The 25,556-nt window shown below is 38.1% G+C and overlaps 3 protein-coding genes across 6 annotated transcripts in view; 1 reads left to right on the top strand and 2 right to left on the bottom strand.

Moving 5' to 3' along the window:
- Positions 1-1,023: 1,023 nt before the first annotated feature.
- On the bottom strand, positions 1,024-11,640 carry LOC144014099 (dipeptidyl peptidase 4-like). Its single transcript, XM_077513633.1, has 27 exons — positions 11,560-11,640; positions 10,146-10,265; positions 9,295-9,382; positions 8,180-8,278; positions 7,973-8,064; positions 7,633-7,707; positions 7,500-7,552; positions 7,343-7,415; positions 7,079-7,199; positions 6,728-6,882; positions 6,516-6,613; positions 6,305-6,434; positions 5,397-5,435; positions 5,219-5,317; positions 5,062-5,132; positions 4,611-4,664; positions 4,428-4,540; positions 4,289-4,336; positions 4,117-4,215; positions 3,934-4,003; positions 3,645-3,839; positions 3,513-3,567; positions 3,339-3,438; positions 2,374-2,432; positions 2,225-2,297; positions 1,544-1,617; positions 1,024-1,465 (listed from the first exon to the last, which is right to left on the bottom strand). Exons 1-27 carry the CDS (start codon positions 11,575-11,577, stop codon positions 1,373-1,375), a joined length of 2,364 nt encoding a protein of 787 aa, XP_077369759.1. The 5' UTR covers positions 11,578-11,640; the 3' UTR covers positions 1,024-1,372.
- Positions 11,641-13,010: 1,370 nt separating this feature from the next.
- On the top strand, positions 13,011-20,219 carry gca (grancalcin). The gene is made up of 8 exons (XM_077513632.1): positions 13,011-13,249; positions 17,030-17,248; positions 17,325-17,394; positions 17,472-17,515; positions 17,592-17,739; positions 19,072-19,185; positions 19,268-19,326; positions 19,635-20,219. The coding sequence occupies exons 1-8, from the start codon at positions 13,226-13,228 to the stop codon at positions 19,659-19,661; spliced, it is 705 nt and encodes a 234-aa protein (XP_077369758.1). The 5' UTR covers positions 13,011-13,225; the 3' UTR covers positions 19,662-20,219.
- Positions 18,976-25,556, bottom strand: part of LOC144014097 (voltage-gated inwardly rectifying potassium channel KCNH7-like) — a 31,634-nt gene continuing 25,053 nt past the window's right edge. For all 4 annotated transcript variants that reach the window (XM_077513627.1, XM_077513629.1, XM_077513630.1 and 1 more), the window contains 5 exons: positions 25,180-25,249; positions 24,393-24,665; positions 22,917-23,076; positions 22,641-22,813; positions 18,976-21,732 (listed from right to left, as the gene is read on the bottom strand). In XM_077513627.1, coding sequence (XP_077369753.1) covers positions 21,614-21,732; positions 22,641-22,813; positions 22,917-23,076; positions 24,393-24,665; positions 25,180-25,249 — 795 coding nt within the window. In that variant the 3' untranslated portion in view covers positions 18,976-21,613. The remainder of the gene's footprint in view (positions 21,733-22,640; positions 22,814-22,916; positions 23,077-24,392; positions 24,666-25,179; positions 25,250-25,556) is intronic.

The following is a 25,556-nucleotide window of genomic DNA, read 5'->3' as shown; positions in this document are numbered from 1 at the left end:
TTTGTTCTTTGACAGTTCTTGTGTAAAACGATAGGGAAGAGTGGGTGGCATTTAACACTTGTGTGTGTCAGAAACATTGAAGAAACTGGAAGAAAAAATAAAAAATAAATATATATATATATATATATATATATATATATATATATATATATATATATATATATATATATATATATATATATATATATATTAGGGGTGTGACTAGTACCTGACGATTCGATTCGTATCACGATTCACAGGTCACGATTCGATTCGATACCGATTAATCCCGATACGAATTTATAAGTCGATTGTTGCGATTTTTTTTCATTCAAATTTAGAAAATACTAATCAGTAAGCTTGTAGAGTGTAAGATTTATATGAAAATTTATTATTTATTTATCTGAAATTTCAGTCTTATAGAGGTTGTAATCTGTTTCATGTTTGAACAGCATTAAAATAAAATATTAAGGCTTAATGTTCCGTTCATATAACATTCTTCCATGCTCCAGGTGTGAATCCTAAAAAATAAAATAAAAAATAAAATAAAATAAATAAAAAAATTTAAAAAAATCAATAAAAAAAAATCGATTCTGCCGATTATTGAATCGATTCGAGAATCGCGCGATGTAGTATCGCGATATATCGCCGAATCGATTTTATATATATATATATATATATATATATATATATATATATATATATATATATATATATATATATATATATATATATATATATATATATATATTAGCCACGCCAGCCTATGGCTCCGACTAACGTTAGCCACTCTTGTTAGCTGCTCCGGTTAATTCCGGCTTGCTCGATTTTTCGGCGTCACTCGCCAGGCTTCACAAGGGCTGCCAAGTCACCGTCGCTCACCGAGATGCTCGTTTGCTCACGCAAAATAAGAACTGGTGGTAGGCTTGCGAAAGGTGGTCTTTCTGAGCCACCGTAGGGTGCGTGCTTCTAATGCTATTCTTTGACCACTAGATGGCGCTAGGGACTACACACTGGCTCTTTAAAAGAAATGCCAAAACACTATTTTGAAAAATCAGAATGGTAATAAAAGCTTTATTTTGTTATACACGGCATTATAGGCTAATGCCCACCAATCCCGTAGCCCACTAAAGTGGGAATCTGTGCAACCATGGCAACATCAGAGATCATATATACAAGCTGACGTAGCTTCCAAATAATTTAACGGTCACTTAAGTAGTCATTGTTTCTTGAACTGGATATCAGTTCTGAGTTGTGGAGTGCTCTTCTTAACATTTTTTTTTGTGTCATTGTTAAAATGTCGGCTTGCATTTAAATTACAGTAATCAACCAAGCAGGTAAACGTCTTCTTCGTGTGAGCCACGCTATTTCAGAAGTGCTGATCCAGTCCACTTTATGCAAAGCACCTCTGCAGGAAGTGGCTCATGTGGGTGTAGACGTGCCGATAGGCAGAACCGGGAAGCCCGTGGTTCTTGTCCGTGTACCACTGGAGGAGAACAACATCAACACGTTCGCAATTCCATTTCGAGATCCTGCATATCGACGGCACGGTGCGTTCGCTTACCATTGCTTCAAAGTCCACCTGCTCGTTCACCAGCGCTTCCGAGATCTCGGCTGCCTGCTGGAAATGCACGTTGTCTAGAAAGTGGAACCGCACAATAAACTGTCTTTATGTTAAGTCAACCTTTGGTGGTTACTACGGACAATTTAGAGTTGCCAATTAACCTACCATGTGTGTGTTTTTGATTTTTAAACGCAAGATGGCGCCAGACCGGAGTCAAATTCAACAGATGGGCCCGAGGGGAGACTCAAATAAAGAAGAACTGATAATATTTTCAAACAAGTAGGCAATTGTGACATGTGAACATTTGACATGAACTAGTGTTAATTTTATCCGCCATTTTAAAATTTAGTCTCAGTTTTAGTCCAATTTCAGTCACGCTTGTTACTTGTTATCACAGTTAGTCAACCTCATCCCGTTTTTATTTAGTCCATTTTTAGTCGACTATAAATCTTGCATTTTGAGTTTAAGTAGTCTGGTTCAGGGTTAAAATAGTTTGGATTTTTCATTATAGTTTTTATTTCGTTTTGACTTTTTATTCTTGATAAATGTAGCTAGTTTTAAAAAAATTTTTTAGAGTAGCTTTGCTAGTATTTTTTCATGAATTCTTCATTTTACTTTATTATTATTTTTTTCAGTACATTTCAATACATCTAAAATAAGCGTTCAAATAAAATGACTTGCCGTCAGCTGTCCCGTGAATCAGAAGATACTGCACTGAATGGAAGTTCTTGGCTCGTGCAGTCACTGTTGAGTTCTGTGCAGAATGGGATCGGATGTGATGTGAACACATTCTGTAGCTACTCAACTGAAAGGTGCATGTGCAGACTTACGCTGTAGGCTACCGGATTGTCCATTGGTTTTGTCATGTACCGCTCAGTGTAGATGGAATCTGGAAAGAACCCAAAGTGGAGCAAACGTTGATATTTGATGCACAGTATTGCGATATATTAAAACCTGCCTCCATCCCAGATTTTAGCTTTGTGGTCTTGCTGTTTTGCAAATAGTTTTTTTTTGTACAGTTATTTTGGTCTCTCATCTAATGTGTGAAATTCCACTGTTGACCACTAGATGGTGGTACACTTTTTAGTTTGAGATAGTGTACAGTTTGAAAGAAAAATGAAAACAGGAAGTATTTCAGCACAGCCTAGTTTGTGATGAGATGATAAACGTGTTAGGGTGGAAAAGCAGGATCAGTTTACTCCAGAGGGATCGATACACTGTTTTTACAATTTTTTTGTGTTATCAAATGCTCTTTCTCTCAATATATCATATGTGTTTAAAGCTACACTTTGTAACAATTTGCCCCAAAATATCCTTACAATAGCCTTTTTATTTGACAATTTATGGCCATTTTTTTTTTTTTAATTAGTAGATCAACACCATAGCTGCTCATAATATGGCCTCCTGCAAGCCTGTGGCCAATAGTTTTCAGGCTGGATTCAAGCTCGAATTTCCCGCCCTTTGTCGCCGGATGTGACGTCATGTACGCGTTGTGTACGTGAAGGGAAAATGCAGTTTCATTTTCCGGCCACAGGTGGCAGTAGCAATTTGAAATTCAATCATCTGCATTCAGTAAATGCATTTGTATTATTTTATTGTGCTTAAAGACCTTCAAATAAATGTAGTTTCGTAAATCCTATAAAAACATGCCTAGGGAGTATTTAAATGGGTTATTTCTTTATCACGGATTTCACTGGTTCTGGGGGTGGTCTGGAACAGAACCACCGCAATGAAGGTGGTGACTACTATAGTGTGAAAGCTCAAAACAGAAAATAAATATGAAAATGCAAAATACCATAATATTCCCATTTGGAGACTGGAGCAACTGCCATTCCGCATTTAAAGACTCCACTTCCAGATCCCAAGGCCATGGAAGCCACATATCCACCATAAGACTGACAAAAGAAATGCTAATTAGAATCTCGTGAGGTGCAAAGTGGCTTAAACATGAGCTAGTTGGACTACTCACCCATCCCCATATAGCAACTCTATCTTTATCAATAAATCCCATTTTGATGAATTCCCTAAAAGAGAAATTGAGTTAAGGCCTCGTCGTGGAAGGAGGACACACGATTGTTGACCCTTCAGCCTCCTTCCTTACCTGGCTGCTGTTATTTGATCTTCCACCTCATACGACCCGAGACGTTTATAGATTTCGTGCATGAGCTTGTCGCCCTGGTAACCGCTGCCTCTCCCGTCAAAGCTGGCGACGATGATGTTCTCTGTGCTGGCCAGGTATGTGGACCAGCCCACGCTGTAGGCAAAGTCGACCTTCTGGCTGCAGGGACCGGCATACCTGTAAGGTCGATTAGTGCTTTTATCTATGAGGCTAAGTTTGCTTCCCTATGTGTGTTTTTTTTTGGCCGGGGCTGGTGATGATGCACTCTTACACATCCAGCAATAGCGGGTACTTCTTGGACTCATCAAAGCCTGGTGGCAAAAACATCTCGTACCAGAGATCTATCGCAAACAAGTACAAAAAACACTCACAATCACACTTCGGAGTGAATTAGTCTTCACTGAAAGGACTGAACCTTAAAATATTCCAGTCTTTAAATAAATTGTGAACTCACTGTATCCAGCAATCTTGATAGTTCCTCGACGCATCGTGGGCATTTGGATGTCAGATATCAGTTGGATGAATTGGCTATTATCCTCCAAACGCCTCAACTCTAATGATTAAAGAGATGGAAGATTATCGAATAAAAGTCATTTTGTGTCTTCTCTTGATTTCACAGCTCTCACCTTTGCCTTCCTTGCTATCCATAAGGGAGCTGTAAGGAATGTTAGGCCCTTTGATAAAAATGATAACAACAATAATGATAAATGACTTCAATTTGTTAGACAACATTTGAACGAATTTCACACAAAAAGACAAACTGACCACGGCAGCTCATTACGTAGAATCTCGCATTCTGGCTGAAATAAGCAGATTTGTACTGGCAGTTTTCACCGCCCAAGTTGCAAGTTAGACACGTGACCTCTCCTTTGCTCCATCTGCAACAAGCACATTATAAGGTGGTCGGTGAAAGTACAGAACTAAATCACAATAGTATAAAGGCCTTACCTGTAACTATTCCTTCCTCCGGGTTTGCCTCCCTCTTGGTTGCTAGAGTAATATCTGTGGAATATTTTGAGTGTTAATGGACGTTTACAAAATATGGATGAATATAGGAGCCTATCACTCTTTATGTTTGATCAGTCTACCCAAACCATTTACACTTACATTCACACCAATTTAGCGACTTCAATGAACCTAACGTGCATGTTTGTGCGATGTGGGAGGAAACAGGAGTAGATGTATGAAATCCACACAAGCACGAGGAGAAAGTGCAAAGTTCTCGCAGGAAGGCAAGATTCAAACCTTCGAATTGTGAGGCATATACGCTAAATAGTAGCAACTCACTAACGTTGATCACCTTTTACGAAGATGAACACATCTAAAATATGTATTTTATTCCCCGAGGGATCCCCGCCAACCAAACAAAATTCAAAAAATTCAAAATGAAATAACTCACACACTATCTGCAGTTACTTTCTGAATGGCAATGACTTCCCATTCTCCTGTCGTAATTGCTGTGGTGTTGCCCTGCAAAGGACAAGTTAGCATAAAGTTACAAAATGTCATTCTAATACATTCTTTCATATTACCGGTAGTTTGTCTGCTTAGCCAACCTCCACAACATGATGTATGTGCTTGTAGCCTTTGGGGTCACTCATCAACAAGTAATAACTCTTCTTATCTGCGGCGAAGACTGGAGCTGATGGAGAAAACTAGCCAGAAAAATATGTTAGCATAATATGTTAGCATGACATAATTCTCTCTGTTTTATAGGAGTTGTTTGATTTTTACCCGTCCAATCCAACCAGTGGAGCTTTCCACGTTCAGATGCTACAAAAAAAAAAAAAAAAAAAAAAAAAAACAAGACAGAGAAGACACGTTTTAATTACATAAATATTTGTTCATCTACTGTATAGCTAGCTTAATGCTAACACATATTTTTGGGCAAAGTGATGCAAAATAGTTTAGTCAACTTCAACTGGTAGTAGCATGAAACTGATTTTGGCATGAAACTGATATCAAAATTAATGCGTTCTTGTTATTAATTTATGCCGCAATTTTTTTTCTTACGCATGATTAATGATTGGCCCCTTACTTGGAAATCCTGTACTGGGAGAATTCCAGTCACAACGCAGCAGACACGTCTAAGTCAAAATTAATCAGTAATAAATTTAATAATAATGCATATATGTGTGGAGACTGGGGTCAAGTTGTATTTTACAAATTAAAAAATGTGCAGAATTTCACAAGTTACCTGATGTTAAAGATTAAACTGCTCTTAATATGAAAAGAAAAATGGACTGAGCTGTCACAGTCTTAAAGTTGCAAATATGCCATCTAGTGGCAGAAAGTTACCTCAACACAAATCTTTTAATTTTTTTTTACCTTACAGTACAGCTTATTAATTTTAACTCAATTTTAATCATTCTTTTGAAATTACTGTATCAATGACTAAAAGACGCAGCCATATTTGTATTAGTTTAACATTTTTTTCTACTTTTATGTTAACAAGAGAATGGAAAACTTAGGGAAAAAAACATCTTATTGTACATTTAGAACATATATAAAATTTGTGATTAATCATAAGTTAACTATTGAAGTTATGCAATTAAATTTCATTAACAATTTTAATCACACCTAGTAATTATATATAGTAAGACTCGCAATCACATGGAAAAATCACACCGCTCATTTCGTACCTCAACTGGGACCCAGTTGGAGCCCTGGAGGTCGTAGATCTGAAGGATGAGGTGGTTTTGGAGCCTTTTGAGCCACTGGACGGCAAGACGTTGGTCAGTCCCCCAAGTCACTGTGGCCAAGTAGTGCTCCCTATTTGGCCAGAGATGGAAAAATGTTTCAACTTTCAACCAACACGTGCTCTAACTTTAATAGTCAGAAGGCTTCTCTTACTGTGAGCTGAATGTGTCGGGAACAAGGACCTCAGTGATAATTGTTGTGTTGTCTGTGTCCACAACAAACAGCTTCACATCTGGATTTGGGGAACCTGCCTGAATATGAAACACTTGACATTGGGATTAGGGTACCCATCTTTGGAAATGTGGTAAGGCTTAAAGAAGGATCAGACTATTTGTATAGTCACGTGGCAATGTTTGGCTACCCACCTTGGGATATGGGATAGAAACAGTACTGGAATACTGTTGATCCCCGTACCACGAGAACTCCACAATGGGGACCTCTGTATCATTGAACTCAACATAGGCCACATATTTTCCTCCCGGGGACCACCAGAGGCCCTGATTGGATGAGAACATCTCCTCTGGTTGGGGGGAACAAAAACGTGTGCTTTAAATAAACACCAGCATAATTGTAAGCAGCCAAAATAACGACAATTCCTGTCACTTTGAAGTTATTTTTGTGATCCTTGTGGTTTATTCTAATAGTAAGGTGCCAAGAATTACTGTACATACCGTATACGTGCATATTTATTTCTGACGACGTTACAGCTTACTTACCCTCATACACCCAATCTGGAATTCCATTCAAAATCTGATTCTCCTTGCCATTGAACGTCACTTGCTCGGGCAATGAATCTGGGCTGGCCTTTATGTACACATTATTTTTCCAAACATAGGCCTAGAAACCCCAAAGAGAACAAGTGACTATGACAGCGCAATCATCCATCTGTATTTGACATAAGTGTTTGGGAAAGGCAGATCAAGGTTTCACTAATTCATCACGCAGCCCAAAGCTGACATTGCAAGTTCAATCACACTCACCAGTTTGTTCCCTGCTGGCGCCCAAGCCAAATATTGGATTTCTTCAGGTAGGTTGGAAGGTTCTATAAACTTGCTAAGGTGACGTATGACAATGTCAAAATACAGTAAGACAAAAAAACACCCCAAAAATACAATCTCTCTATCTCTGCGTACTTACTTTAAAGTTCGATCATAAAGCGAGTATGAAGCTGTGAATGAATGCCTCCACATCTATAAGAACAGTTGTCATTACATGTCATCATACAGTAAGCACTTTATAATGATATTGACGCAAAGAATAAAAGTCTTACCATTGTGTAGTTACTCATAAATGCCACATTTCTGCGATCAGCAGATAGCTGATAGTCGGAAGCGTCTTTTTCATTCTGTTTGAATGAAAAAAAGAAAAGAAAATGTTAACACCACATGTTCTAATCTGATGCCAATTGCAGCTCATTTTGATGAGCCCAATTACAAAAAAATAAAATAATAATTGTACTATGTTTTTTAAAGCATAATTAAAGGCTCAAAGATGGACAAATTAGCTACAGGCAATTTCTAATTAAAGTACTAGTCATAATTGAATCGTTTTACTTTCTAAAACTTTCATAGCTTGATGGGGCGGATCTTAAAGCAAGATGGCTGACTTACAAACGTGTTTGCGCTCAAGAAGACGGAGGACTGCCCCGTGGTCACACTATGAAGATAGACGGAACCTTGCTGGCTATGCAGGTACTCGTCATCTGCAAAGAAAATTAGCCCAGAACTACAAACAAAACAGCTTGAAAAATAAGATGCTCACATTTGATTGGCACTGAAATTCGCAAACTGCAAATGGCAAATGCAACGGATACGCACCAGAGAGCCACCAGATGTTGTAAGATTTGGGTTTGAGGGAATTGTTGAACACGTCCTCCAGTGTGAACGACCTCCTGTCCGTGATTTCATGCTGTTCCTCTGGAAAATACAAGAAAATTGGATGTAGTATACTGAGCACTGATTTTTCTGTCTGTATACTCAAGGTGCTTCTTCCATTGCTCAAACATTTTATCTTCTTTACAAGACAGATTTTTTTGGGGGCCCAAAACCAAGAAGGTGGGAGTAGTTCATTATTTTATGTTCTCTTGATGCACCAATCTCTCTCTATGTACATTGGATATCAAAAATCTACACACCCCTGCTCAAATAGCAAGTTTTTCAAACTTGTAATTTTATTGTGAACTTTATTGAATTTATAAATGTAGTTGTTCAATCTTATGCAGGGGAAAGGTCAAAATAAGTGAAGTACTGTAATGTGGTTGCACAAATGCACACACCCTCTTATAACAGTATTTGGCTCTTCAGAATTAATCAGCACATACCTGCCATCGTTTCAAGTTCGTCATTGGCTTTTTTCCCCCAGTATTTTTTATTTTATTTTATTACTTTGTATTAAAATCCTGTAAGTGTCAAAATAATTTATTACACTAGAAAAAAGTCTGAGTATCCCGTCAGATAGTTTGTTGCCACTTTACAGCCTGTTGTAATCTCTCGGAGGTGCTAGAGAGTCCTTTTAAAGGCCTTTAAAATCTTAAGCAGTGTTTGTCTACTTATGGTCGACTAACAAAATGTTTTGAAGACATTTTACCATTGTATGTTTTCTTTTAACAAGGCTTTCATGTTATTACTGTCTTCTTGACAGTAAATTTGATTTCTATTTCCTAACTTAGGTACTGCGTTGCTTTCAGGAAGTTCCACTTTCCACTGTTGGACATTCATATGATCCTTAAGCTATCAGCCATAAACAAAGGGAGGGACAGGGTAGATGCTTCGGAATGCTGTAAACAATTTACAAATGCCAATGGTACTTAAATGTTAACTATTAACTTTAACTTCTATTTGTAGTTTTAAAAGATGAATTTACAAGCACGCCAAAATGGGCAAAGATCAATTATCTGCACCCATTCCAAAAAACAATTGGAAAAATGACTTACCTTTTAAATAAATCACAGTTGGTACTGTGATCAGAACGACAACAACAACCAGTCCAAGAATTCCGAGAATCACTTTGGCAATGGAGACCTGAATGGATGAAGCAAAAATGTGTGAACAGTCATGTAAAAAGAAGAACGTGCCCTCTCACTCAACTAACCATAATTTTAAAAAATGTAAAGAATCAGCAATATGGGTAAAAAAAGAAAAAAAGTCACAACAGCACCCATGCAGCGCCAATTGTGCTCACGAGTGTAGTAGTTGTGCGTCTATCCAACTTTGCTGTTAAATATTAGCTGAGGTTTCAAAGGTAAGTCAATAAATGTGTAAACAGCAGAGCAAAGTTTGATTATTTCAGCCAACTTTGGAGAAACTGAACATATTCTTTCTTTACGTCATTTAAAATGACAAAAAAATAAATAAATACAACAAAAATAATGCTAATTTGTGGTCTACAATTTGGTTGTGGTGTTGGTTCATTTTGAATAACATCCAAGCCAAAGGGAAACAACTTCTGTTTTTCAAATCTGTTTTGTATTATTCCTTTCATCATGCTTTTCAAAAATAAAATTCAGTTCTTGGTAAATAGTTTATTGAAATCATTTTCTTTGGTTAGACAAGAACAAATGTGTAGAAGCCGCTTTCTGTCAGACGTTTTTGCTTTCACGACTTCAATTAAAAGAAACAGCTACATCTAGTGGTGATCGGTGTACCATCTCTCCCCTATCTATCTATCTATCTATCTATCTATCTATCTATCTATCTATCTATCTATCTCGTACTCACAGGTCTGTGAGTGATCACTACGCCAAGTCAGCATGATAGCAAACTAGCAACCAGTTACCAAACTTACTTTTAAAACTGTGTGGTGTTGCGATGGGATGTAAACCTTCGAATAAGTAAATGGCGATTCCAGCAGACAGCCAGCAAACTTTTCCGTGCTTGCCTTGTCCATGAAGTTGACATGCCAAGACTGAGTGATATATGGCGATACAGCGTGGATAGAGAGAGAGAGAGCAGAGACATAGTTAGACATCCAACTATTTAGACATAGCCAGCTTGGGGTGCTGGAATATTGCGCCATACGTTGGTCCTATCTGTTGCATTGAAAAAGATCTACTGCATATGCCTTTTGTCTATTCTACTTTTTTTTAAATGAGAGTCAATGGGTAAAGATTTTTGCTGCCACCGCAGATGTATGTCATGGAATCTGTGCGGTATTAATGAAACAACGTAACTCATTGTTCACAAAACACTATCCTGCATACTATGACATGCCAGTTGCTCTGGCAAAAAACAAAAAACAAGTGAGCCGTGATTGGTTGTTACCTGAGCCCTGCACAACCTGTGAAGTCATTTTCAGTCGACAGCAAATGGCAAAATGGCCGTCCCGAGATGGATAAAAATGTGTGAATTTCACTGCTTAATTAACTCTTAATTCCTAAAGGGATATGAATATGTTGTTTAATCGTAGGTAGTTAAAGAATTGTATAAACATGCTACTGGCTTGGCTTATGCATAAAAAAAGTGAAGTGTGAAGATGAAATGTGAAAATGAAGTGCAAAAAGTGAGGTTTATAAAGTCCAGATTCGAGTTTATGTGCAGGTCACAGGAAGCATCGGCTGGAAACAACGGTTGCCGCAAAAGGATGCTTGCACACCAAAAACCAAAAGCGTCTGACACCAACGTCAATGCACCCATCTTCTGCAATCTGCAGAGCAACGACACGTCGATGGACCCTGGGCCACCCAGATGAGGACAACTCCACACTTCCACTTTGAAAGATTGTATAAAACTGGGTCTAGGAAAGATAGTTTTGTCGTCGTTCAGTCTACATCATCTCTGCTCAGGCTAAGATCGATGTCGATGTTTGTTGACCCAGAGCTCTGTATGTCTATACCCCTCTGTCAGGAATAAATTGGCTGGCTTCTAACTGGTTGTTGTTATTTGAGTCCCCTCACGAAAACAAACACGCTTGGAACCTCAAAAGTTAATAGGCGATTTAAAACACAGGTTCCTTTATTCCACAAACACAATATTAATTAGAACACCGTGTTTAGACTAGTGGAGCACTGCATTGAACATCATGTAAAGACATTTTTTTTGGGTTGACTTCCCATAAATAGAAAGATAGGCAGACAGGGGAAGTGCAGTTGGCTGCGCTTTTTGCTTCATAACCGTGAAAATGTACACACAAAAAACAAAAACAAACTCAAGCATTAATGTAGGGATGCTAAAGTTAGAGGAAGCTTTCCCACCCATCTTACCTCACAAATGTCATCCATAGATCTGGTAAATCTTGGCAATCCAAACGCAGATGTAATTTTTAGTCCCCTGACTGCTTTGAGTCTATTTCCCCTTTTCATGGAATGTTTTCATGCACTGAATACCCGAAAAGCAGGTTCTGCAACAGAGCTCAGCTACGTAATCATGTGTGAGTTGAACATTGTGGAGAAACTCGGATTTTGGATGATGATGAGCACATTGGAACACAACAATGTTCATGGTATTTGTGTGATATATTTTGGGAGGTGGGGAAACATTCCTGTTGTTTATTTTCACGTATATTCTAAAATATTAAAGAAAAAAACAATTTTGAAGGTTATAGGTCAAATAAATGGTGGAAAATGTTTTGAAATACCTTATTTTTGTCCCATTTTTCTTTAAATAATATCAAACATGGCATTTGAACAAGGATGCATAGACTTACATAGGAACTGTATTTAATTTACAAAGTTGTAAATGAACCATGTTTTTTCTTTAAATATATATTTACTTTGAACAAAACTCAACACATTTGTGAGAACAGCATCACTCGTCGTAGCAGACACACACGCAAGCGAGTGAGTCTATTTCCGTCCTGCCGGAAGGTGTGAGACAATGATTAGGCACAGTAAACAGTAAAAGCATGTTGAAAGCTTCACAAATAGAAAAGCTCGGCATTTATGGGGAATAAACACCATTTTCAACACTTGTTCCACTCACAGCGGACATCCTCTGCAAACAAATCTTCCCTAATGCAGCTTGCCTTGTTTGACGAGTACGGACTTTTCCATTTACGTGCCATGAAACCGAATCGTTTATAGGTGACATTTTGAACACATGTAGTCACAGTGTGCCAGTAAAATGTTCGTAAAGTGTATAAACTATGACTCAACGATTTTGTTTCTCTTTCACAATGAACCAACAGTCTAACTGAAGGATGCATGGACAGCAGGAGGCAAGTGTCACCTTATTTATATAGTGCATTTAAAAGACAAAATAAGTTGGCACCGAAGTGTTGTTAAAAAGTTACAAACAAACATAAACAAAAAAAATATTTAATGTATAAAAACACAACACATGTAAAAAGTATTAAAACCATAAATGGAAAAACATATACTATGTGACAAAATATGGCAGTCACTCCTGCGTTTTAAAAGCCAAAGAGCAAAAATGTGTCCATAAACTATACTGTATACCTTTTAGCTTGACATGTCTTTACTCTTGTAGGCTTGTGGGTTGGGAATACAGTGCATTAGTTTACAGTACAACCTGAAGAGTCACTTTGCCACATCCAATATGGCGTTGCCCTCAACGTACAATGTGGCGCTCTAAACGGATCTAGGTACCTTGTTTTTGTTTGTTTTAAATTGTGTGTTTCCTAAACTTTTTATGGCTGTGGCCTTCATAACTTAAAACGAATGCAGGACTTCGAGTACATCTCAGCACTGTCAAGTTATTTCACCGAGGAGCCGAATGGCAAGTGCTGTACAGTAATGTACACGGACGTGCATAGTACCCAATGCACGGGGCGTGTCTAAAGACGTCATATCTTGGCGAGAATTTCCGCTCCTGTCTGGCTGTTAGTTACCGGAAGTACAAATTGTATCACTTGTGTTCTTCACGGCGGAACACTTTTATTAAACTTCTTTTTGTCGTTTAGATCAACATATGGCCTACCCGGGATACGGTGGGGTGAGTACATTCAACGTGCTCACATTTTTCTTTATAATCGAGCTACATTCCGTGGTTGTGACTGTAGCGCTTCCCCGAGTGTTTCGCAGTTTTTAAGCACAAAGATCTTGATTTATTCCTCTTGTTTTGTGTGTTTGCAAACAAAATAACTTTTGTTTCGGGTAGACATCACCGGAGATAAATGACTTCCTGGTTGGAAAATCTCACCAACCAACTGTAAATTGGTTCGTGCCGGTGACCAGTCGGGAATCTGATGTCATTTTTGTATGCTAACCAATGAATAATAACAAATCTTACATCTGTTAAAACAACAGTAAATTATCTTCGGACACTTTACACACATTTGTTTTTGCACACCGCGGAATGGAGTGCAAAATGCAGGGTGGCGAAGACGTGTCTTCTGCGGAAGCACGCAAGAATTGACCATTATGTCTATCCCACAATGCATTGCCGGCAGACATTTTCGAAGGCTTTTGCTGCTACGTGTTAGCTCCGCGGTATACTCTCTCACTTGTTGACGATTCATCGAGTGATAATAATTAATGATATTAACGGAAGAGATAAAAATATATAGATATTTTTTTTAAATCGCATTCCTAAGGTAATTTGTCGACAGGAGAACAGGAGAGTGAACGACGAAGCCCAACGTGTTTGATCGGATCATTTCATTTCAGGTGAGTTTTTGTAGTTTTTTTATTTTATTTTATTTTATTTTTTTTTTTTTGTAGCTAGCTCATAACTAAAGACACAACTTCCATTAAATGAATGTGTGTGTTACCGGAAAGTGGATCAAGTGATCAGCGCCGTCTTGTAGAATGAAGCCATGTACGTAATCTGAGAACTTCATATTAATAATTGTTATTAAATTATGGAGTCAATTGTTACTGTATCTGTCAGTCTAATAAATTATCGGTAAAATTGTGTCAAAAATGTTTGAAGATGAGGAATTTATTTCACAGTGCTATTTTGTTGTCTACTGGTCTAACAGAAAAGTGTAAGAAAATAATAAATTAAAAAAAAGTCTGATTCCCTTAATTTATGACAGTAATGTTTAGAAAAGAAATATTACATGTGATTCGGGATTACATGTTTATTTTGATGGGAAAACATTTGAATTCCTTCATAATACAGCACTTGTCAACTGGAGAATGTTTCAATAGCACCACCTAGCCATTGGAATCTGAAATAAGTATATATTTGATCGGATTTATTTTTTAAGAGTAAGTAAATACATTGTGATGAATATTCAATTTACTTTCAGGAAACCCACATCCTTTTGATGAGTCACGTTCAGACTGGGCTCCCAACAAACACCTTGGCTATGATGGGAAAAAAAGTCACCCACTAAATCAGCTGCACACCATGCTAGACTGCAAAGCAGAAAGGAAGCTGCTAAGAAGAAAGAGGCTGTACTTGGTCTCTTTGAACTCCAAAAAAGAAAGGAAGCTACTTAGAAGCCAGGCTGACGCTGAGCTGAGTCTGCTTGAACTTGCCGATCTGAGGCACCGACTGTTGAAGATGAACCAACGGTCACAGAGAAACTGGAGCTAGCTAATCAAGAAATAATTGCATTAAAACAAGAAAATACACCACTAATGGAACAGAATGAGTGTTTAATGAACATAATACAAAAATGAAGGCATCTGATGACGGATGTACATTTCTTGACAAAATTGTTATTGTATGCTGTGTTCTTACAAACGTGTCGCTCTGTTGTGCCATTTGACTGAGATACAGCAAAATGTGACTGACATTAACATAAGCAAAAAATGTGTCCAAAAACAAAAATGCCTTATGTGTGATGTCAAAATTCACAGATTACGTTTCCATTTTACCCAAGTTATTTTTATGACTACCTTGGTAAATAATAATAAAGCTTAAAAAAACAAAACATCCATCCATTTTCTTAGCCGCTTACTCCTCACAAGGGGTGCTGGAGCCTATCCGAGCCGGCTTCGGGCAGTAGGCAACCCTGAACTGGTTGCCAGCCAATCGCAGTCACAATAAGCTGAGATCACGTTCGCCTCGTTATCTGAAAAAATTCACGGCGTCAAACTTGGATCAGACTGCTTTTGAGAATGCGTTTTGAGAATGCGTTACTCTTCCCTTGATAACACAGTGTCCACTCTAGGTACACACAAACGTCACAAACCCATCCACAAACAAACCAGTCATAGCTTTCTAGACTCGATCTTGTAATTCTGAAAGTCCTTCAAAGTGTAAAATGGGCTGGGGTGAAAAAATAGATAATGTACCAAGTCCTTGTATGCATCGAGGCACATCTGCTGGGAAGATGTGCTCAGACTTGTCAATCTGTTATGGATCTTGACCCCGCCCAGGTCACAGCGGTTTTTCTTCCAGCCTTCTTGTCGAGTAAGTTGTAATAGTTCTCCATCGTACTCAATTAGATGACATTATATTCATCTTGCGAGAGCAAGGTTAGCGTGGACGCGTACCTCTCGGAAAACAAGAGCCTTTGAAAATGGACGACCGCACGGGATTGTTGGGATATGTTACTATTTTTAGCACAAAGGGCAAACCCTTCTATGGTTGCTATGCGGCCAAAAAGGAAGTAGCCTGGTGCCTTAACACTTGCTTTGATAAGGCCAGCAGCTCTGCTTTATAAATGTGTCTGTCTGCTTTGCCAATAATGCGAAGGACGAGGAGCAGTAGACAAGCAGGTGTTAGAAGGGTCCCTAATAATTTTTTTAAATCAAATATTACTATTTATTGTTTACAATAAATCAACACTGAAATTATTTAATGAGATATGTAAATCAAATGGAAATAAAGATTAATTTTAACTAAACCCCCCTTTTTTTTTTTTTTTTTTTTTAAACGTATTCATAATCCAGTATCAAATTATATTTGATGAGCCAAATAACCTATTTGATAAAATAAAGCTCTTTGATTTGCATATGTTAAATATCAATACCAATATTTTTATTCTCTTATTTAAAATAATACCTGATTTTAATTATCGAGTTATTTAATGAGATAAATGTATTGTTAGCTTACTAATATTAGTGGAAAATTATTCAATTAATGCAACATATTAAAAATGTGTATTTTAATTGTACAATTGTATTTTTTTTATATACTAAGTTGAATGTCAGTGACGTAATAGAGGTGGAATGCTGTTTGTGTGTAAACGTACTAGTGCAGTAATGGGTTGGACTGTGCATATGTCAAGGAATCCTAGGGTGTGTCTGACAGTTATTTTGCTTTGCTATGCCAGCAAAATAGATGGCATCGCTACAGTTTGAGTTTTTTTTTTTTTTTTATTGTATATTCCCTGCAGTATTTTTTAAGACATCCCGCAAAATGTGTTGATTTCATCACGTTTGCTTTGGAAATTTGCACTGACCCAGTTGAACCAGGATCTATAAGGTATTGTTGTAGTGTTGGCCAGATGTATTTTCACATATCGGACCGTCAATAATATGCTTCTCACCTTCGATGCTTCTCCTGCTGATTTATGTGGTAAACATACAGAATAATTTACAGTTTTTGGATGCGTGTGCTTGACGCGTAGCTGTTGTATTATTTTCTGTCTGTGTGCTGGAAGCTATTTTCATAATGAGGCGGATACAATGAAGTGAACAACTGTATTAATGTGATTGGTAGGCTGCATCCATACTGCATACTCTTGCGCACTATATTGAAATCATGTGTAAAGTCAAAAGTTGACAAACTGTTTTTGAGGTAGTTCTGCGATGATTACGTCAAGGTCTATATACTGTTATGGTGTAATAAATAATTGACTCTTTGCTTTGTCAGTTTGGCAGCCCAATGGCACCCCAAGGAATGCCTGGAGCACCAATGGGGAGGCCAATGGCCAATCACATGGGCGGACCAATGCTTGGCCCAATGGGAGGCGTGCCGCCCCAGGCCGGTGGATGCGCCCCGTATGGAGGATGCTATCCGGGCTCATATGGCGCTATGGCCCCAGCTGCCAACGACCCAATGTGGGGTTACTTCACAGCCATTGCCGGACAGGTATCCCATGTTTTCCAACTGGACAAAAACCTTCCTCGACTCTGTCTTCTAATTTAGCCTGATTGTTTCTGTACAGGATGGTGAGGTCGATGCAGTGGAGTTACAGAGGTGTTTAACTCAGTCTGGCTTCACTGGAACCTACAGCCGTGAGTGGCCCTTCCCCATGCTGAAACTCCGCACAATTGTGCTTGTTTGTACAAATTGCTCATCTTTCATGTTGCAGCGTTTAGCCTGGAGACGTGCAGAATCATGATCGCCATGCTCGATGTATCCTTTTTTTGTGCGACGAGGTCGTTTTACCCGTACGCCATCAGCTATTGAACCTTCACCACGCCATCGCCAGAGGGACTTCACGGGCAAGATGGGCTTCAACGAGTTCAAGGAGCTGTTTGTGGCGCTCAACGGCTGGAAGCAGAACTTCGTCATGTTTGACCGGGACAGGAGTGGCACGATTGAGCACCATGAGATGACGCAGGCAATCAGCTCCATGGGTGAGAGAAACTGATGATGCTTCCTCATCCAACCAAACGCAAAAATACATTTGGGTCTTATAAACAGCTTGAAATTATGTCCTAGTTTGACCTTTACTAATTCTGTTCTTTGTCTTTCGACTCAGGCCAAAGTTATATCTAATGTAAAAATGTTGCTTTGGCACGATCTGGTGGTATCTTGCTGCCAAGAACCAATGTTGAACTGATGTGAGGAGCTTCATCTTCATACTGTGCCCATAGCCTTGTCCAATAGAAGTGGTTTGCTGCCATCTTGTGGCTTCTATGGGAAATGACAAACTTTTTTTCTTTTTTTTTTTTTTTTTGCATGGGTGTCAGTAAGCTATGGCTTGGCCCCCTAAATGCTATTTTAAATTTGGACAAAACGCATACATACATACATGCAAAATTATATTTCAGTTTTCGATAATACATTTTTCAAGGCATTTATTAAAGAACAAAATAATACACAGTTAGGAAAATTAATGGCTGGATAACCACGTACTGTTTTTTTTTTTTTTTTTTTTTTTTTTTTTTTCTTTTTCAGTTTTTTCTTGCGTTAAAATAACCATTCAAGGACGGTCCAAAACGGTTTAACAGCAAACCAACGCGCATTGCTAGAACTCCTTTTGTGCATTTTTTCACAAAAATCGACACACTCAAAGTTTTAATATTATTGTGATACTATGTTTGTACTGACCTGCATATCAATCTAAATCCGCCAAAAATAAAAAATAAAATAAATAAAATTCTGCCTATTCATGTTGTAGTATCGGGCAGCAAAAGACCCATTGTAAGTGCATCGAAGACATGTCTGCCATCTAGTGGTGATTGGTGATATTACAATATTCACTTTTTTTTATTTTTATTTTTTTCATTTTTCGTTATTCTTCTTGTTGCGTCAACGTTTCCCTGTTTTTTTTTTTTGTTTTTGTTTTTTTTGTTTTTTTTTTGTTCTATTTTTATTTTGGTTTTATTGTTTTATTTTACAAAACTTATTTTTTCCATTTATTTTTATTGGTTTTAATATTTTTATTTTATGATAGTGCTATTTTTCCTTATTTATTTTTGTTCTCTTTTATTATTATTATTTTGGTTTTAATTTTTATTTTACGATAGTGTTATTTTTCCATATTTTTTTAATATGGAAAAATAGTAAGATTTGTGTTTTGGCGAGCTGGAAAATGTTAATTTCAGTTCATTTCAGGGAAAATGTGATTTGTTAGACTGATGAATTGAGTCCCGAGCTTGCTAAAAAAAAAAAAAAAAAAAAAAAAAAAAAAGATTTGAATGAAACTTTTTAAGTTATAACATGTATCCCCCCCCTTGAACCAGGATACCGTATCAGTCCTCAGGCTCTGAACGCCATCATTAAGCGCTACAACAAAGGCGGTCGCGTCTACTTTGACGATTATGTGGCCTGCTGTGTCAAGCTCCGCGCGCTCACAGGTAACCCGCTCACAATATGCGAGGCAGCAAATTGATATCAAATAGCTTTTGACATTCCCGTTGACATATATTCCTACTGCAGATCATTTTCGCAGGAGAGATACCATGCAGCAAGGTTCCGTGCGCTTCGGCTATGATGATGTAAGTCACAGAACCGCCGACGTGTGTGTGCTATCTTCTGAATGAATGGGGTTCTAAATGTTACTCTTTAAAGTATGGCATGTGAAATGTTAAAACAACCCACCGAACGCTTTACACTAATAAAATTACGACCGATAAGTAGTTGGTGGGTATGTAGCTAGCGTGAGAAGCTAAAGCTAAGCTAGCTATCTTAACTCGGCGATGCTTTCCATAGGCTGAGCCGCAGTTGTTCAATGCAGTTCTTATCCCTATTGTTGTTATAATTATCGTTATCCTCCAGTTTATTCATTTGTTTTCTCTTTGGGCAGTTCATCCAGTGCACAATGGCCATTTAAGTGGTGCTGGTGGGCAGAGCTATGAGTGCAAAATCCCGCGGGGAGCCAATCAGGGATTTCACCCTGGAACAATCACTGTACAACAATCATGGCCAGTCGGGTCCCTGGAGGGGTTGTAGACCAGTGACCATTATGGCCAGTAAAGCTTGCTATTATATTAAGAATGTATTTGCTTCTAAATGGATATACGCATACTTGTATAAATCAATACATGTGTTAAGCCAAACACCAATAGTTTGAATAAGAGATCATCCTGTGACACCTGTGCCTTTTAATACCTGCATTAATGGGATGAGATTTATAAATACATCCATATAACAACTTCATACTTATATATGTCTATATTTCAGATACATTGTTTCTGCAATCCTTTTTTTTTTGTTTTTTCTAGTCCCAAAAAAAGAGTGCACATAATCCATGTCGGAGAGATCATATTTTGCTACTCACAAACTGTTTAATAAATTGTGTGTTTTGTGTTTATTGACTTTGTACAATTGTGTATTTTTCAAGTGTGCTTGCGCATTTGTACAATTTCATTAAAGAACATAAACATTCAAACTAGCTGTGGAAAGTGTTGCATTGTATCACATGGCCAAAAAAAAAAAAAAAAAAGATTAAAAATGTGCCACTTGCATAATCCATTACATTTTTTTTTTTTTAAGAATGTGCAAATTCTGAATGACTGATTATGAGTTCTGGAAAATTGTGTCCTCAAGTGTACCAGAAAACTTAATTGCGCCATGAGCAGAAATGTCCTCATTATTTGATTAGCATCCAGTGAGCTCGGATTGCCACCAACAGGTTGTAAAATCGATAGAGACTGGAGGAGTTACCGAAAGTTGAGAAATTTTCATGGATCAAACACCGGTTGTGAATTTTACCATCAGTCGCCTTGTTGAAGAACACAAAAGTTCGACAGTTGGATATTCAAAAGTTTACCTGACTCCAAATTAAATTCACCCTTTGTTCATTTGAGCTTCATCTGGAAATGTAAACCAGAGGACAATTAACCTCAAAACGTTTTATCAGTAACATCATTTCGGAAATGACAAACCTCAAACATGTAGCCTACATAACCTAAAAGGGGTGAGAAAAGCAAAATATGACTTTATATTTTGGACCATTGCGTTAAAAGGAACCCCGGCTGTCATGACAAGTTTGCTCTATATTATTTATTTGGCTGTTACTAACATAACTATGAGATTCATTTTTCACAAATCATTTCCAGTTTAATACATTATACAAGAGCAAACTTGTTATGACAGCCAGGTTCCTTTTAACAGAGAGCGAGCCAAAGCTTAGTGTCACAATATGTCTAAATATTACATTGACCTCTAACTACCCTCGAGTATTTTGAATTAAATGTTCAAGAAAAGGTCGACTTATGAGAATATTCATAGAGATTGGTCACTGTACTTCAACTTTTCGGCCACTTGAAGCTGCTGTGGAAAAACACGGCAAGCTCACAAAGTGAAATGCGGATACAAACCGGCGAGAAGTTTCTGTGAGGAAGACAACTCGCAAAGAAATTGGACTTTGCGAGCTACATCCATAATTGCTGTCAGCATGCGTCAGAAACCAAAAATACTCTTAAAAAACATGCAAACCTCAAGTCATTTAACAAGTGTTGTACTTGAAATACATTAAAGTACAATATCTTCATATATATTGTGTATAAATGTACTTAAGAAATCCAAATTACAACTGTATTCTGTAAAGGAATGGAAAGTTTTTTGTTGTTGTTTTTTTTCCCTTCCTTTGCATATTCAACTTCTTGGACCCTGAGTCAAACTTAAAAGACGTCCTTGGTCGTTTTGGGAGCGCGAGGAAGGAAATTTCCAAAGAATCTGCAGGTCAGACCCGAGTCCACACCACAGAGTCCCGCTGGCACTGAGCCGCTGGTGACGTTGAGCAGCGGAGGGCTTGTCGCTCTTCAGGGACGTACGTCGGCGTCATTCAACAGAGTACACGTGACGTTTGCCTGCACTGGGAGTCCCTGCTCCCGTCCAGCTCGCTTCACACCTGGATGAGTCTGTGTGCGGCGCAGTCGGACCTCTTCGAGGCCACGAGTCTGAAATCGGCCAAAAGTCAGGGAAGTTGTTTGAAGTATTTTCTCCTGTGATGGCTCAATTGGATGAATCATTAAAACATCAATTCCATTCAATCTAATTTGGTTACCTTTCTATTAAACAGCTCGTGAATATTGAAGGTTGGAAAATACATAAGTACTATGGCAATAGAGTACACATGGTAGTAACCGTGGTTATGAAAAGTGTGCACACCCCTGTTCAAATATTGTCTCAAAAATGAGCTCGAGATAAATCATTCCAAAACTTTTTGTACTATTGTGATCTATAACATACACAACTCAAATTATCCATCCATCCATTTTCTGAGCCGCTTCTTCCTCACAAGGGTCCTGGGGATGCTGTAGCCTATCCCAGCTGGCTTCTTAATTTACTGCTGCAGCACTGCTTATTATTGATCACAAAGTGACAATCCGACAAAGCATACATGGCAGTTGGCCAGCATTGTTCTGAGTTTGTGTTTGCAATGACTTGGGCGAGTCACTCCGCCAGGCGCCAGCAATGCGTGTCCTCCTCACAAGTGGAGGTGCAAGTGCGCAGCTGCACGGCTGTGTGGCTTTGTGAAGAGTTGGCCTGTATTTATAAAATGGTGGGCTGTACATATATTCTCTTAAACGATGTGTATTATAAAACACGAGGGGCGCAAAAAAAAAAAACCTCGTTTTTTTTTTGTTTTTTTTTTTTGTTTTTTTGTGGCCCGGCTCACCGGCCATCCGGACCGGCGGCCCACCGGGGATTTCCCCGCTACCCCCGTGGGTCAGTCCACCCCGCATGTGCCACTGAATGTGTCTATGATGAGAACAGGGGTGTGTAGACTTTTTTTGTTATATTCACTCCATGTTGAATTGTTGTAAGGGGCGCCAAAGCGCTTAAGAAGGCTCGTTTTGTCTACCTGAAATGGATGTCTGCGTCTCGGAGTCGTCCGGATGTGTGAGTCCGGCTGCACCCTGACGCTCGTCCTCTTCTCTGAGCTGGACGGCGCTGTAGGCGGGTGGAAAGGCCGTCGTTTGCCTCTGGAGCAGCTGGAGGATGGCTTGTATGTCGGCCGTCATCTGGCACTCCAGCCTGTGGTCAAAATAGCACAGAAATGGAGACATGCGCTTGTGAGATGGCCACATTGTACCCCACCGGCCACTCGTAGACCTTCCGTTGGTTTTCCCTGCCGCACCTGTTCAGGTGTTGTTGCAGCCTGTCCAGCCGCTGCTCCACTTCTACATAGGTGAGGTCTGCGTTGGTGTCATCCTCCACACCGGGTGTGGACTGACGGTGGGGTGACTCCTTGCCCTCGACACAGCGGCTAGCATTTGTCCGCTGGTCTTGGTGGAGCTCTGTTGGAGACAGTCACTGTCAAAATGGCGTCCATTTTTTTTTTTTTTTTTTTTTTTTTTTTTTTTTTTTTTTTTTTTAGGAAATCTGACTTGATGTTCGAGAAACTTCTTGACAAGCCTTGCTGTCAAGGGATATTTGTGTAGTGTACACAAAGCATCCATCCATCCATCCATCCATCCATCTTCTTGACCGCTTATTCCTCACAAGGGTCGCGGGGGGTGCTGGAGCCTATCTCAGCTGGCTTTGGGCAATAGGCGGGGTACACCCTGGACTAGTTGCCAACCAATGCAGGTACACAAAACACTGGGAATTATATACGAACAGGCGAGCTCAAGTGATCTAATCAACAAGTTAAAAAAAAAAACTTGCAACATTTTGGCATTATGTAGTGCAGTAATACAGTATGTACTGTATATATACATACAGGCATGGACACGTACAGTGCAGTGCAGTAATTGCTATTGTGATTATATGAAAATATTTTCATCTCTAGTTTACTTGCTTAGTTTATTTATTACTTTTTTCAATTTGTGAATGTTATTCAACTTTTTTTTTAGCTCTCTACATCATCAATCATCATCAACATCAAGTACCATCATCATAATAATCATCTTTAAAATCTAGCTTATATATATATATATATATATATATATATATATATATATATATATATATATAAATTATTTTTAATTACACTACAAGAAAGAAAACTCAAAATGGAACAACAGTAAAGTTGTAAGATTACTTGACAAACATTTATAATTAATGAGAATGATGTCAAAATATTAGAACTTTACAGGAATAATGTTTTCATTTTACGGGATAAAAAAAATCTACATGAATAAAGTTGTAATATTGAAGAAAGAAGAAAAGTTGCACTACTCTGGTATAAAGTTGAAATATTACAAGGAAAAAAAAAGGAGCAGTATCCAAGAAGAAAGTCAGAATAATACAGAATATATATATATATATATATATATATATATATATATATATATATATATATATATCTTAGGAATAAAGTTTTCATTTTACAGGAAATTAAAACTCTAAATTCCAAAATAATATTACGAGAAAAATCTTATTTATTTAATGAAAATGTATTGCACATAAAAGATTAAAAACAAATACTTCTGAAAGATGAATTTACTACAATAGTTAAGTAGAACTGAACGAAAGGAAAAAAACGAATAAAACAAAACAAAACTGTGGTTTGGCAGTGGTTCTTTTGTGCGCCACTAGAGGGAGCCTGCATACTTTGAAAATCCCTTGTCGAAATGACGCATCAGGCAGCGTCCTGACTCCGAGTCCTCACCTTGCGGATGGAACCGTGCGTCATCTCCAGAGCCGCCGAGCCCAATGGCAGAGCGGTCGTCAGCAAACACCCGTGCGCTGGAACGCCAAGCCTTCTTCGGTTTCTCTTCCTCCTCCCTGCTCTTTGTCTCCATCGCCACTTCCTCCTCTTTGTGCTTATCGCCTTCCGTGGCAGAATCTCGCCGCTCCTCAGCAACGGACGAGGAAGAGGAGGTGGAGGTGAAGATGATCTGCTCCCGCGTGGATTCGCAGAATGTTGCCTTTTGTTGAGGGCCTGGAAACATGAGGAACATCAGGAATTTGCCAAATCGTGAAACAAACTTGCCACTGCTAAGTAATACAGCCACAAAATCACTTTTTTTTAATCCAGTCCAACATGCTGCATCAGATTGATTTGGTTGTTTAATGACACTTTATGGGTGGCCAGGCCCAATTATTTGTATACAAGCATTTCCATTATACACTATGTCCACTTGAAGGGAAAAGAAAATCCTCCTTTGACATATGACTCATACTGGATATGAAGAAACACAGATCAAAACAATATAGCGATTAATAATAATAATTAATATAGCGATTAATAATAATAATAAATAAAATAATAACAATAATAATAATAATAACAATAATAATAATAATAATAATAACAATAATAATAATAATAATAATAATAACAATAATAATAATAATAATAATAATAATAATATAATAATAATAATAATAATAATAATAATAATAATAATAAAGTAATATAAAAAGTCAGATGGAACGTAAAGTGGAAGACTTGCTTGTGCATGAAACTCTCCTTCCACTCATTCTTGGGTCCATGCAGGAATCGCTGTCTTGCGGGTAGGGTGCCTGTTTCAAAGGGATACAAATTGCATGCTAATAAGAAAGCAAAATATATGCTGCATGTTTGCATGCAAATGTTTTGAATCCATCGTTTGTCAAAGACGGAATAATGGAACATAAACATGTCCTGACTGTCGTGTCTTGCTTTTCATATCACATTATTATCATTACAAACGCGTGGACAGGATGTGGTTGCCCCAGATTCAATTATAATATTAGGGTTTCAAATTAAGATTTCAATCTAGGGTTAGGGTTGCAAATAAGGGTTGAAAACTACAGTTAAGGTTTCAATTAGGGATGTAATGATATCCAA

Source organism: Festucalex cinctus, chromosome 2 (assembly GCF_051991245.1).
Source record: "Festucalex cinctus isolate MCC-2025b chromosome 2, RoL_Fcin_1.0, whole genome shotgun sequence".
Lineage (NCBI taxonomy): Eukaryota > Metazoa > Chordata > Actinopteri > Syngnathiformes > Syngnathidae > Festucalex > Festucalex cinctus.
Note: the sequence above shows the minus strand (reverse complement) of the source record. Positions and strands in the feature narration are given on the sequence as shown.

Coding starts and splice junctions, on each gene's coding strand:
- LOC144014099 (XM_077513633.1), bottom strand. Junction 6,614..6,727: donor TTTCTATCCCATATCCCAAG/GTGGGTAGCCAA, acceptor TTTCATATTCAG/GCAGGTTCCCCAAATCCAGA. Junction 3,439..3,512: donor GAGTTGCTATATGGGGATGG/GTGAGTAGTCCA, acceptor TTCTTTTGTCAG/TCTTATGGTGGATATGTGGC.
- gca (XM_077513632.1), top strand. CDS start 13,226: ATGGCCTACCCGGGATACGGTGGG. Junction 17,249..17,324: donor TCACAGCCATTGCCGGACAG/GTATCCCATGTT, acceptor GTTTCTGTACAG/GATGGTGAGGTCGATGCAGT. Junction 17,740..19,071: donor GCAGGCAATCAGCTCCATGG/GTGAGAGAAACT, acceptor CCCTTGAACCAG/GATACCGTATCAGTCCTCAG.